The 14,635-nt window shown below is 38.0% G+C and overlaps 1 protein-coding gene across 1 annotated transcript in view; it reads left to right on the top strand.

The window, feature by feature from the left end:
• Positions 1-3,230: 3,230 nt before the first annotated feature.
• The window catches only part of XKR9 (XK related 9), a 24,696-nt gene continuing 13,291 nt past the window's right edge, over positions 3,231-14,635 (top strand). The window contains exons 1-2 of the mRNA XM_007460781.1: positions 3,231-3,314; positions 8,618-9,160. Coding sequence (XP_007460843.1) covers positions 8,889-9,160 — 272 coding nt within the window. The 5' untranslated portion in view covers positions 3,231-3,314; positions 8,618-8,888. The remainder of the gene's footprint in view (positions 3,315-8,617; positions 9,161-14,635) is intronic.

Below are 14,635 nucleotides of genomic sequence, written 5' to 3' on the forward strand. Positions count from 1 at the left end.
GGTGACGTGAGGCGCAGGGAAGGGCAGGGGGAAATCAGCCGCTGTGCTGCGGGCGGGGCCCGCGAGCACGTGACGACGCGCGAGCGGCGCGGGAAGGGAGGGGAGTCTGTTGCTGCGCGAGGGGCGGGGCCAGCGGCGACGTGACGCTACCCAGGTTTCGCTGGCCGCAGCGCGAGGGAGTTCGCGGGCGTGTGGTTTGAGGCGCCCCGAGGCCAGGCTGGATTCCCGGCCTGTGGGCGCTGCCGCCTGTCATAGAAAGTGGTGCGTTCGCAGTAGTTTGTGTCCAGGCAGGCGAGTTCATTCAAGTGCACGAGAGACCTTTTAACCGGGGAAGTTTTGTGACGGAGCGAGGGGTTTGGGGTTAGTTACTGAGGACGAAATCCCGGGAAGGATCGCTCGTCGGGTTCTCAGGCGAGGGTGAGGGGTGTGTGTGTGTTTCTGTGTCTGTCGTGTGTCCTGTGTGCGGTGTGTGTGTGTGCTGTGTCGTGTGTCCTGTGTGTGTCGTATCTTGTGTGTGTCCTGTATGTGTGTGTCCCGTGTGTCGTGTGTGTCCTGTGTGTCGTCTGTGTGTCCTGTGTGTCGTGTGTCCTGTGTGTGCTGTGTGGTGTGTGTGTGTCCTGTGTGTGTGTGTGTGTCTTGTGCGTGTCCTGTGTATCCTGTGTCATGTGTGTCCTGTGTGTCTGTGTCGTGTGTCCCGTGTGTTGTGTGTCCTGTGTGTCGTCTGTGTGTCCTGTGTGTGCTGTGTGGTGTGTGTGTGTCCTGTGTGTGTGTCTTGTGTGTGTCCTGTGTATCCTGTGTCATGTGTGTCCTGTGTGTCTGTGTCGTGTGTCCTGTGTGTGTCGTGTGTGTGCTGTCCTGTGTCGTGTGTGTGTCGTGTATCGTGTGTGTGTCCTGTGTGTGTGTGTCCTGTGTGTCATGTGTGTGTTCTCTGCTGTCTTGTGTGTCCTATGTGTGTGTCCTGTGTGTGTGTCCTGTGTGTGTGTGGTGTGTCCTGTGCGTGTGTGTGTCCTTTTACAATAAACAGCAGTAACGAAGGTTTATTTAGCGCTTACTGTTGTGCTGAGTGCCACTCTCTCATTTAAGCTTCCCAATGTGAAGAGGAAGGCACTATTTTTATGCCCGCTTTACAAACGCAAGACGGAGACTTAGGGACTTGCCCAGGTGAGCGTTCTGTGAGCCCAGCCCTGCGTCTGAAGCCTTGTTCGTCTCGCTGCCTTGCGCCAGCACCTGCCCCGTGCCCGCGGATTCAGGGAGCTCCTCTCCCGCCTCGTGCCACTAGCCTACCCAGAGAAGCAGGGTGGCCTGCGTGTTGGGGGCTTGGGTCTTTGTAAGGAGTCCTTTTCTAATCCGCTGAGCGTTAACTACCCCAGTGTTAACTAACCCTCCCCATTAAAAAAAAAAAAAATCGAGTTACAGTGTACTTAAAAGGAAATGCACGGATCCCATGATCACTTGTATCCAGTTATGGCAATTATGTAACCGGCACCCCAGACCCCTTTTTCAAAACAAGTGAGAACTTGACACATGAGATGCCTGTGGTTCTACAATTTGGACGTGCATTTTTGTTTAATATACAAAGATTTTATTTTTATTTACTAGCAATAAACATGGACATGCATTTTTAACATCCTTTTTTGTCAGGAATTCCTGAAGAAAGGACTCTTGCTATTTATACAGTATTTATTTTACAAATCATCAGTTTAATACACCAGATTTCTTGAAAACACACCTGGATTATGTGTGACAGGTTTCTTTGCCTGTGTCTCAAAGGTCTATTCTTCATGTATTTCAAAAACCTTCATTGAAATAATCACGTAAATTATCCCCTTTGCAACGGGAAGGCAAGCAATAAGTCCTTTAAAAATTGCTTGGAATAACCATCAAAATTCCCTACATCAGGTGTTTTCAGCTTACCAATATTTATTTATTTGTCTGCTATCAGTTAATTGCTCTTCAGGCAAGAAGCTATTTTCCCTTTCTAAAAATTCTCTGCTGGAAAGTCAGCAAACCTTTGAAAAGAGGGTGGAACTAATTACATGGGCAGCTCCATTCTCTTGTCCCTTAGCTTTTTTTTTTTTTTTAAATTAAAATTTCCCTTGTGCCTTCCATCAAGATTTCATTGAATTCATTGTCAAGCTCTTCACTGGGTAGATGAAGAAATGGGCCCAACAAATAATTTAAATTTAAGTGACTTGAGTAGAGTCATAGAAGGAAACATTAGACACTAGCAGAAGAGGAGGAACAGAGGGTAGGTAATGAACTTGGTTTAGAGTAGTTTAAATTGAGGTGATTGTGGGATATCCCCATAAAGGAATCTATAGACAGATATATGGGTTGAGGTCAGAAGAAAGATATAGGCTACAGAGAGAAAACTGAGTCTTTGTGAATATGTTTAGCAATGAGACTTGAAGTTTAAGTTCCTCCCCAACAAATAAGACCAATGATTTTTACATTCTGTTCAGTTACATTTACAATAATTTATCCTCTACCTATAACATGTAAAGTATTGTGGACGTGTGGGTGTGTGTTAAAATGAATAAGATAGTTAGCTTTCTAGAGGCGTATTACCAGGAAGGAGATATATATGGTCTTATTTTAAAGCATATGTGGGTAAATCCTAGAGAAGTATAGCTGAAGTGATGGGATTGCAAGGAGGAAGGAGAGAATCAAATTGATTGGGAAGATCTCGGAAAACTTAGAGGGGGTGGGTTTTGAGCTGATTCTTGAAGACTGATAGAACTTCAGGAAGATGGAGGTAGAAGTAAATAGTAAATAACTTGAGCAAAGGCTTGGAAATAGAACTGTAGTGTTTATTTTCGAAATAGAAACCAACAATCATATATTCTTGGGGCATAGGGTTTGAGAAGGTATATACAGTTTGAAAAAATAAGTAGGCTCTGTTAATGATAAATTCTTTATTAGAATATTTCAGATTCAAGAATCTCTCCCTTTCAAACATGAATTGTCCACTTAGATATACTGTGAGGCAAATTGTGTCTTCTTAAAACTTAACTGATAATACAGTAGGCTTGTAACCTAGTCAACCTGTAAAAGGAGCCATGTAATTCCTTCCCCCAATGTGATGGTTAAAAAGGAGTGTACTGTGGTCACAATGATACAGACTCTGTTATCACTGGATTAGAAAATCCCACATATGACTAACAGGTGATTTCAGTTTCATTTTAGTTTCGATGTTCAAGGTTTACACATCCCTTAATTATGCTTATTTTCAGTGAAGAAGAAATGAAAGATTCCCAGGATGAAGATTTTCCAGGAGGGACTTTGAGTTAAAGAAGGCTTCTTATATGTAACAAGTAAGCCCGTATTTTACGTGTTAAGTTTGATTGATAAATGAAAGTCTGCTCGTTTGTATTTCTTTCAGGTATCTTCTTTATTGTGAAGAGATCATCTACAGTGGGCAAAGGTTATGTATTTTGGCTGGCAGCCAGGTAGCCACATAGCTGGGTTGACCTCTGAATGAAATTGTATCGAAACTGTCCTATTACGTCAGTAAGTGTCCTGAATTCTCTAACTGAAGTCAAATTTTGTAGGTGGCATTATTTCTGCTAAGGTGGTATTGGAACAGTGATCAAGTGTAGGGATAAAGGTGAACTATCCTTCATGCAAGTTATACAACTATGTGGTTACTGAAGGAGGTGCAGGCCCTTTTTTATGAGAGCTGCTATGTTTATTATGTACTTTGCTGTGTAGTTTTCCTTCTAGTTGGCGTTATGTTCTGTTTCACTAAATTAGGAATTTAGAAGTTGCCAGATCAGATTAGTGTATTGAGTCTGATGTTCGGCCAGTAATGCAATTTCTAAGTTTCTTAGAAATTATTTTTTCCCATCTTGTAAATCTTGTCTCAAAATGGCTAGTGTTTTCCTTATGCATGCCAGGTAAAGGAAGCTCTCTTTGTGGGGAGGGTGATTAAGAAATGCACACATGGAGGTCTACCTCGTTTTATTGCACTTTGCTTTATTGTGCTTCTCAGATATTGTGGTTTTTACAAATTGGAGATTTTGGCAACCCTGCATTGAGCAAGTCGACCAGCACCATTTTTCCAACAGCATTTGCTCCCTTTGTGTCACTGTCACATTTTGGTAATTCCCACAATATTTCAAACTTTTTCATTATTGTTATATTTGTTATATATTGTTATGGTGTTCTGTGATTAGTGATCTTTTACTCTTTTTTTAAAAAAAAATTTTATTTATTTATTTATTTGGCTGCACTGGGTCTTAGTTGCGGCACGTGGGATCTTTTAGTCACGGCATGCAAATTCTTAGTTGTGGCATGTGGGATCCAGTTCCCCTACCAGGGATCGAACCCAGGCCCCTGCATTGGGAGCATGGGGTTTCACCCACTGGACCACCAGGGAAGTCCCAGTGATCTTTTACTCTTGCAAAAAGATTTTGACTCGCTGAAGGCTCAGATCATGGTTAGCATTTTTTAGCAATAAAGTATTTTTAAATTAATGTATACACTTTTTTTAGACACAGTACACACTTAATGCACAGGCTTTTAGACAGAATTGCACACTTAATAGACTACAGTATAGTGTAGTATAACTTTTATATGCAACCAAAAAATGTGTGTGACTCACTTATTGCGATATTTGCTATATTGTGGTGGTCTGGAATCAAACCCGCAATATCTCCAAGGTGTGCCTGTATATTGAAATCAGTTTACTCATTAGAGATAACTCACCTAAATACCAACATCTCTAAGCCTCAGTTCCATGATCTGTAAAATGGGACCAATGATACCCTTCTTATAGAAATTTGTGAGAATTAAATAAAATAAAGTTTGTAAAACACTTCACACATAGTAAATACTCAGCAGTGGTACCTACTATTCTTACTATCTATTCTTCCACTATATATGGCAATATTTTTTTTCCTAGATAGTAAAGCTTAGGAAAGTACGTTTTTGTTTTTTTTTTTTTTTTTTTTCGTTATGCGGGCCTCTCACTGTTGTGGCCTCTCCCATTTTCCTTAGGAAAGTACGTTTTTGTTTTTTTTTTTTTTTTCTTGCGTTATGCGGGCCTCTCACTGTTGTGGCCTCTCCCATTTGCGGAGCACAGGCTCCGGACGCGCAGGCTCAGCGGCCATGGCTCACGGGCCCAGCCGCTCCGCGGCATGTGGGATCTTCCCGAAACGGGGCACGAACCCACGTCTCCTGCATCGGCAGGCGGACTCTCAAGCACTGCACCACCAGGGAAGCCCAGGAAAGTACGTTTTTTTAAATGATGTTAAAACAGGACTTGGGTACACATTAAACACGTTCAATATAACTATGTTAAGGCATCTGCCAATATTCTTTGGAATTTTGTTCCACATGCTCCAAATCTAGTACATTAGACTTCCGAACTCACTATTCCTTCCACCTGGCAATCTTTTTCATGTGACAGCCACATGGCTAATTTCATTACTCAAATGCCACCTTCTTAGTGAGACCTGCTCTGACCATTCTAATTAAAATTGCAACCTGTGGTGCACCTGCCTCTACTCCAACTCCTGATTTCCCTTAACATTGCTCTGTTCTTTCTATAGTGCTTATCACCTTCTAATATGATACCTAATTTACTTATTATTTTTATCGTTGATTGACTGTCTTTCTCTGCTAGGATGTAAGTTCCATAATGGCAGGGATTTTTGTCTCTTTTGTCACATGATCTATCTCAAGAGCTTAAAATAGCACATGGTAGGTTTAAGTAAATATTCAATTAAGCAACAGAACCTTTTGATTAAATCTCATCCTCCTAAGCTCCATGCTTATACTGGGCATGATGTCTTTCATTTTAAGATTAGAAACTTATTGCAGGGAAATTCGTGGCCTGCTAGGTTGGAAATACTCAGATTTTAAAATGATTTTTCCATCCTGTTTGGCCACAACATTCTTGACAGGAAAAGTAGTGATAATGAGCTTTAGTTTTTTTCTGTAAGAAGAGTGAAATATCTTTTAATATTATTCTGAAGACTTTTAAACAAAATACTTAAAAGTGCTAAAATGACAAGAACACTGTTAAGTATTAGGTTGTGTGTTTTTTTTAAGTAACACTTTCTCCTCCTAGTTTTTAAAGTAATAAATGTTCTTTATAGAACACAGGGTGTTAGTCTACTCGGGCTGCCTTAACAGAATACAACAGACTGGGTGGCTTAAATGACAGAAATTAATTTTTCTCACAGTTCTGGAGACTGGAAGTCCAACATCGAGGTGCCAGCAAGATTGGTTTCTGGTGAGGCCTCTTTCTTTGGGTTGCAGATGGCTCCTTTCTTGCTGTGTCCCTTCTTATAAGGACACCAGTCCTATTGGATTAGGGACCCATTCTTGTGACTTCTTTCAACCTTATTACCTCCGTAAAGACCTATCTCTAGACACAGTCACATTGAGGGTTAGCACTTCAACATATGAGTTTTGGGGGGAAACTGTTCAGCCCATAAATATAGAAAAGAATGAAGAAGAAAAAAATCATCTATAATACCATTAATTCCCCAGATAAAATCACTGCTAACATGTTTTGTATTTCTCCAGTCATATTTCCTTTGCATTTTCAAAGCTTTGAGATTATAACATAGTATTTTTTCACTTACATTCTTTAAAATGAAGTCAAAGATTGCAAATGCAGATGCTTACAGATGTCAGGCAGACAGGCAAGATAATAATGATAACTAACAAACATTTATTAAGCCCTGACTATGCCAGGTACTTTTCTAGAGGTTTGTATATATTATCTTTCTTAACCTTCACAGTAACCCTCTGTGGTATATACCATTATTATCTCCATTATTTCAGAGGAAGAAAATAAGACAAAGGGAGGTAAAGGAGCATATTTAAGGACACACAGCTATTAGGTAGGTGAATTGGCATTGAGACCCAGCTGTTGAAATGACTGAAGTGTGGTGGCTGGCTACTGTGGTGAACTTGAGAGAGCCTATGCCATTAGTGGGGTGCCCACTGCTGTTGAAGGAATGATAGTCTACTGTAGCAGATCTTTGAGTTTTTCAGTAGCAGGGAAAATTCTAGATTTTTGTATGAAATGTTAGCAATTAATTAGGGACTTCCCTGGCGGTCCAGTGGTTAGGACTCTGCAATTCCACTGCGGGGGGCATGGGTTTGATCCCTGGCTACACAGCATGGCCAAAAAAAAAAAAAAAAAAAAATTAGGACAGTTAAAGAAACCACTGTTGAGTCACACAAATCTCATCTGCAGATTGCTTTCAGCTTACGTTTATAAAATAGGGTTCACAATAGTAATATCTACCTCCTAAGTTTGATGTAAGAATTAAATGAGGACATTTTATGTACAGCATTAGCTCAATGCCTGGCATGTAGTGGTAAGTAAATGTTAGCTATTATTAGTAGAATAAATACTTTCTCCAGTCATCAAAATTCTTTATAAATATCATTTACTATTGTTTTTATTTTAAGAAATTATGTAATACCTTAGTACATGTCTGTTGTAAAAAACTCAAACAATATGAAAGAATATTTAAAGGATTAAAATTGCATTTGCTTCCTACTCCCAACTCCTTTCTCCTCTCCATGTATAATTAGGAAGGATATATTGCAATATGCTATATTTATCCTTTTGGTACTTGCTTTTTTCACTTAATGTGTCTTGAGATCTTCCAAAGTAGGTTATACAAAGCTACTTCATTCTTTTTAAAGGTTGCATGGTGTATTCTTTAGTACGGATGTACCATAATTTATTGAATTAGGCTTCTCATTGTCATTTGGGTTGTTTTCAATTTTTTGCTATTTTAAAAAAGGTTCTGCAAAGAGCATATATCTTTGTGCACATTTGTAAGCATTTCCCTATGCTTGATTCTTAGATGGAATTGTTGTATCAAAGCATATTAAGAATTTTTGGGACTTCCCTGGTGGCGCAGTGGTTAAGAATCCACCTGCCAATGCAGGGGACATGGGTTCGAGCCCTGGTCCAGGAAGATCCCACATGCCGCAGAGCAACTAAGCCCGTGTGTCACAACTACTGAGCCTGTGCCTAGAGCCCGCGTGCCACAACTACTGAAGCCCATATGCCTAGAGCCCGTGCTCCACAACAAGAGAAGCCACCGCAATGAGAAGCCCGTGCACTGCAACGGAGAGTAGGCCCCGCTTGCTGCAGCTAGAGAAAGCCCGCGCGCAGCAACGAAGACCCAATGCAGCCAAAACTAACTAACTAACTAAATTAATAAATAAATTTTAAAAAATGCTTTAAAAAAAGCATATTAAGAATTTTCACAGCTACTGTACCTTTGTTAAATATATTTTTAGTAGCTTTGTAATATTCCATTTTATGACTCTACCATTATTTATTAATTCCTTTTGTTGACACATTTAGATGATTTCCAGTTTTTTGCCACTATAAATGGTCCTGTGGCAAATGTCTTTGTGAGCAGGTTATGTGTTTTAAAAGGTAAGTAGTCTGACAGGAAGTTGTCAACTATTAAGTATATCTCTGACACTTTACTTTCCCAAAGCTATATATTATAAAAAGTATATTTAGTGGTAATATATTATTTTTAGAAAAAGTAGGGCTTTGATAAAGTCATGGCCTAGGGTGTTTAATACTATACTCAAGATTTTTAGAATCTTTTATGATGTTTCATTTTAGGTGTTGTCAGCTGTAATGAAGAACACTGTGAGACAGAAGATTGAATAAAGCCTTGTAACAACTGGATTAGAGGTTTAGAAAAGAAAGTTAAAATTAGTCACTTTGGTTTTAGTGTTCCAATTTCATAATATTTATTCTTTCTTTTAAATAGATTTAGGGAGTAGAAATTAAAATTCAGTGCTACACGAAAGGATGCACTAATATTTGTTCTTTTTTTTTCCTTTTTGTATGAGAGAAGGAGGTAGATAACCAAGAGATATAGTGATTCATAATGAAATATACTAAGTTAAATTTTATGATGTCGGTTCTTGGCATTATAATCTATGTAACTGATTTAATTGTGGATATCTGGGTGTCTGTCAGGTTTTTCTCTGAGGGACAGTATGTTTTCGGTATTTTAACAGTAAGCTTTATGCTCTTTGGAACACTTGTGGTCCAGTGTTTTAGTTATTCTTGGTTCAAGGACGATTTAAAGGAATCAGGCCAAGAAAGTCAGCATTGTTTTCTTCTACTTCATTGCTTGCAAGGAGGAGTTTTTACAAGGTGAGCATATACTTTTGATCATTAACACTATTATTCTTTTTTTCAGACAGAAGCTACCTTTCTGTATCTGGGTAGTCAAATGTACAAAGGTTCCCTATTTGCATGTAGCACAAGGGTTACTTGCTTCTCACTAGCAGTGCTTGTGTGAGTCATTGAACTGTTAGAATTTTCCAGGTTCATTAACATAATGTTTTAATTTACCTAATTAAGTTACTTTTTCTAACATGTTATCACTTTTTTATGAGAAGGAAAAGGGCTCATTTCTATGTCTTGTGAATCTTTTCTCATCTATTTTATATTTTAAGACTGATTATGTAAATATAGCCTTTCACTTGTAACTCTGATAGAGCACTTAGTTTTTTAAGTTAATTGTACCATTGATTTAATGAAGTGAAATTTTTTTTTTTTTTTTTTTTCTTGCGTTATGCGGGCCTCTCACTGTTGTGGCCTCTCCCATTTGCGGAGCACAGGCTCCGGACGCGCAGGCTCAGTGGCCATGGCTCACGGGCCCAGCCGCTCCGCGGCATGTGGGATCCTCCCGAAACGGGGCACGAACCCGCGTCTCCTGCATCGGCAGGCGGACTCTCAAGCACTGCGCCACCAGGGAAGCCCCTGAAGTGAAATTTTTACCGCAATAATGCAGTAACCATGTGGTTAGCTTGGTACAGAATCATCCACAGAACTAAAAACAACCTTAAGAATCATGTTGTTTAAAGCCTGTTTTCTGGTTAAAGAAAATAGAATCTAAATAAGCCCTGAGAATTCTGTGATTCTCCATATACCTAATTTCATATGACCTTTTCTTCATTATCTTAAGAGATTTAATTCTGTCCAAAGTGATATATATATTAAAGGTAAAAAGAAGAATTAAAGACAGATATAAAATCATTGTTTTTCATAGTAAATTTTATCTGTATAAACAGTTGAATTGAAGCCTAGCTGTTATGGCAACATGGTAATTCAGCTTTTGAAAATGGACACTTACAATGTATAAATGTAAAATTGTAGCTTATAGCTGTTGTCACTTTTTAATGTTATAATTGACCTTGCATGGTGTGAAATAAAAGTTTAAACACTGGTGTAAAAAAAAAAAAAAAGGCATATTAAGAGGATAACGTATTATTTTGCTACAGTTAAGTTTTGAAGTTGAGCCATTTTTTTTTTTTTTTTTTTTTTTTCTGTGGTACACGGGCCTCTCACCTCTCCCGTTGCGGAGCACAGGCTCCGGACTCGCAGGCTCAGTGGCCATGGCTCACGGGCCCCGCCGCCCCGCGGCATGTGGGCTCTTCCCAGACCAGGCAGACTCTCAACCACTGCGCCACCAGGAAAGCCCTGAAGTTAGGCCATTTTAATAGCCATCTTTCCTGAGAAAGATTTTAGTGGCAGTAGAATTCTAGATGAGTAGTTATTTTCTCTCTGTATATTATATTCTCTCATCTTTTTGTTTCCATTGTCACTATTGAAGAGTTAAATGTCAATCTTACTGTTGCTCTTTAAAAGTATTTTGCCTTCTTTTTTTCCCTCTGGCTGCTCTTATGATTTTTCTCTTTATCTTTGGGTTTCTCAAGTTTATGATATATCCAGGTATATATTTACTTTTATTTCTCCTGCTGGGGATTTGCTGGTTCTCTTGATACTATAGATTATTATCTTCCATGAATTCTGCACAATTCTCAGCCATTATCTTTTCTAACATTTTCTTTACCATATTTCTGTCTCTTTTCCTTCTGGGACTCCAAACAAATTTAAGGTAGACCTTCTTGCTGTATCTAACATGACTGTTACATGTTAGATTGTTGATTTGAGATTTTTCTTGTTTCATGAGGTAAGCTTGTATCACTATAAACTTACCTCATAGAACTGCTTTTGCTGTGTTCCACAGATCATTGTGTTTTCATGTTCATTTGTCTCCAGGTATTTTTTGTTCCTCTTTGATTTTGTCAGTGATCCATTGATTGTTTAGTAGCATATTGTTTTGGGTTTTTTGCATTCTTTTCTCATAGTTGATTTCTAGTCTCATGCCATTGTGGTCAGAACAGATGCTTGATATAATTTCAATATTCTTAAATTTATTGAGACTTGTTTTGTGGCTTGTCATGTGATCTATCCTGGAGAATGTTCCATGTGCACTTGAAAAGAATGTATATCTTGCTGCTTTTGGATGGCATGTTCTATATATAATCTGTTAAGTCCATCAGGTTTAATGTCATTTAAGCCCAGTGTTTACTTACTGATTTTATGTCTGGATCTTATGTCTCTCCACCGATGTAAGTGGGTTGTTAAAGTCTCCTACTATTGTTGTGTTACTGTCAATTTCTCTCTTTATGTTTGTTAATATTTGCTTTATGTATTTAGGTGCTCCTACGTTGGGTACATATGTATACTCATATTGTTATATCTTCTTCTTTGATTGATCCCCTTATCATTATGTAAGTTCTTTTTTTGCCTCTTGTTTACAGTCTTTGTTTTAAAGTCTATCTTGTCTGATATAAATATTGCTACCCCAGCTTTCTTATGATTTACATTTGCATGGAATACCTTTTCCTATACTCTCTCTTTCAGTCTGTATGTCTTTAGATCTGAAGTGAGTCTCGTGTAGACAGCATATATACAGGTCTTGTTTTTGTGTCCTTTCAGCCAGTCTATGTCTTTTGACTGGAGCATTCAGTCCATTTACATTTAAACTAATTATTGTTAGATGTGTCTTATTGCCATTTTGTTAACTGTTTTGGGGTTGTTTTGTAGTTCTTTTTGGCTTCTTTCTTCTTCTTTTGCTCTCTTCCCTTGTGATTTGATGACTATCTTTAGTGTTATGTTTGGGTTTCTTTCTCTTCTTTTGTGTGTATATTTATTATAGATATTTGGTTAGTTATTACCATGAGGTTCATGTATAACAATCTGATCATTATACTGATAAGTGATTATTTTAAGGTGATGATGGTTTAAGTTCAAACACTTTCTAACAACCATGCATTTTTGCTTCCTACCACCCATGTTTACTGTTTTGACATCGTATTTTACATCTTTCTGTTTTGTGTATCCCTTAACTACTTATTGTGAATATAGATGATTTTACTACTTTTATTTTTTAACCTTCCTACTAGCTTTATGAGTGGTTGATCTACTACTACCTTTACTGTATATTTGCCTTTACCAATGAGATTTTTCCTTTTATAATTTTCATATTTCTAGTTGTGGTCTCTTTTCCTTAGAGAAGTTCCTTTAACGTTTCTTGTAAAACTGGTTTAGTGGTTCTGAACTCTTTTAGCTTTTGCTTGTCTGTAAAACTTTATATTTCTCCTTCAAATCTGAATGATATCCTTGCTGGGTAGAGTATTCTTGCCTGTAGGTTTTTTTCTTTCATCACTTTGACTGTATGGTGCCACTCCCTCTGGCCTGCAAAATTTCTATGGAAAAGTCAGCTGATAGTCTTATGGGAGTTCCCTTGTACATACAGAGATTCTTCATTCTTACTGATTTCTTTGCTTAGTAGCTAGGGATGTGGGGACAAGTAGATAGCCATTTGGAAAAAAATATGTGAATTATAACTGGACCTTTGCACAAAGTTCAGGGTTAGCCCATGCTCTAACATGGCACGTGATCTTGAAAAGAGTTTAGCCTGTTCTGTGATGAAGGTGAAATCTTTAGAAGTACATTGATAGAAACATAGAGATGAGTACAGTATTGGGAGAGTTTTAAAATGTAGTTTATGTCTTCAGCTTCCCAGTCTTTGATATGACAGAACATGTGCTCTAACTCCTCCTAATCAGAAGAAAATCTGAAAGGATAAACTGGCAGAGTTTTGTTTCTGGAGTAGCACTAGGCACCCCACCCCTCCCCAGCCCCCAACACTAAATTGCAAACCACAAGGACAAGAAAATAGTTTTTTCCCCTGTTTGCCATTCCAATGGACAGACCACAGATTGTAGAAATTGACCAGAATGGAAGTAAGAGGAAGCAATAGCCAGTATATGCAGCATAAGAACAGTAACGGTTTTGATTCGCTTTAGAATTGGGATAATTTCAGATTGCATGTTATGGACTATACATCTAGGTAAAATACCAGACACCAGGATAAATTTCAAATGAATCAAATATTTAATGTAAAAATATTTATATTATAAGAAAACATGGGAAAATTCCTTTATAGCCTTGAAATGGGGAAAGCCTTTCTAACCATAACTTAAAATCCCTAAGCTATGAAAATTATAGATTTGATAATAAAAAATGCATGCTAATTAAAAAAAGCAAAAATCTCCCAAACAAACAAAAGCAAAGCAAAAAGGAAAACAGCTTTAACAGGAGAAAATATTTGCAATTTTGAATAGAGAAAGGGCTAGTCTTTTAGTATTTAAAGAGCTTCTGAAGTCAAAAAGAAAAAGATCATCCACCCAATTGAAACATGGGAAAACAGTGAGGATAGTTCAGAGAAGAGGAAATGCAAATGGCTCTTAAGTTGTCTGAAGGATGCTAAGCCTTGTTCATAATTTTAAAATTGCCAATTAAAACTTCACTGAGATATTCTTCACTTACCAGACTGGCAAAAATCCAAATGATAATACACTCTCTTGATAAGGCATGGGAAAACAGGTATTCTCATACTTTGTTGATGGGAGTATGGATTGGTTATGGGAGTATGGATTGCCCACCATCCCTGTGGAGGGCAGTTTGGCCATATTTCAAATGCACATACCTTTAGGCCAGAGGTTCCTCTTCTGGGAATTTATCGTACTTGCAGACATGTAAAATGACATATGCACAGCTTTTCAATTGTAGTATTCTTTGTAACAGCAAAATATTAGAAACAATTGAAATGTCTGTTGGTAGAGTTTATGGTATACCTATGCAATGGCACACTACATAGCTATTACAAAGAATGATAAAGTACTTTATGTACTGAAATGGAAAGATCTCCAATATGTACTTTTAAGTGAAAAGACAAGGTGCAGACAGCAGATATGATATGCTACAGTCTGTGTAAAACCAAGTGGTGAAAAGGCATATATACTTATGCTTGCTTGTATATGCATAAAGAAACTCTAGAAGGGTACACATGAAAGTAGTAACCGTGAATTCTCATGGTCATAGGGGAGGGTGAAAACTGGGTAGTTAGGTCATAGGAGTGGCATGGAGTTTTTTCAGCGAATAACTTTTTAAAAAAATTTTGAATTATTTGAATATTTTGCCTATTCAAACAAAAAAAGAAGAAAAGGAAAAATTGAATTAGGTTTGCTATTAGTGATAAACAGATACTTGATAAACAGACGCTTCCCTCTTTTTGTTTTTCTTTTTCTTTGTATTTTCTTAGTGCAGGAAGTGGCAGAATACTGAGATGAATAGTGAGAAATGAGCAAAAATTAAAACATAATTAATTTAAAACATAAGTTCATAAAAATGGGCAGATTATCCAAGGGTCTGTCTAAACTAAGTATGGGAAAACCTGAGATTTACTGAACTACAGATTCATTTCCCTAC

The sequence above is a fragment of the Lipotes vexillifer genome, unplaced genomic scaffold, assembly GCF_000442215.2.
Source record: "Lipotes vexillifer unplaced genomic scaffold, Lipotes_vexillifer_v1.1 scaffold27, whole genome shotgun sequence".
Taxonomy (NCBI): Eukaryota; Metazoa; Chordata; class Mammalia; order Artiodactyla; family Lipotidae; genus Lipotes; species Lipotes vexillifer.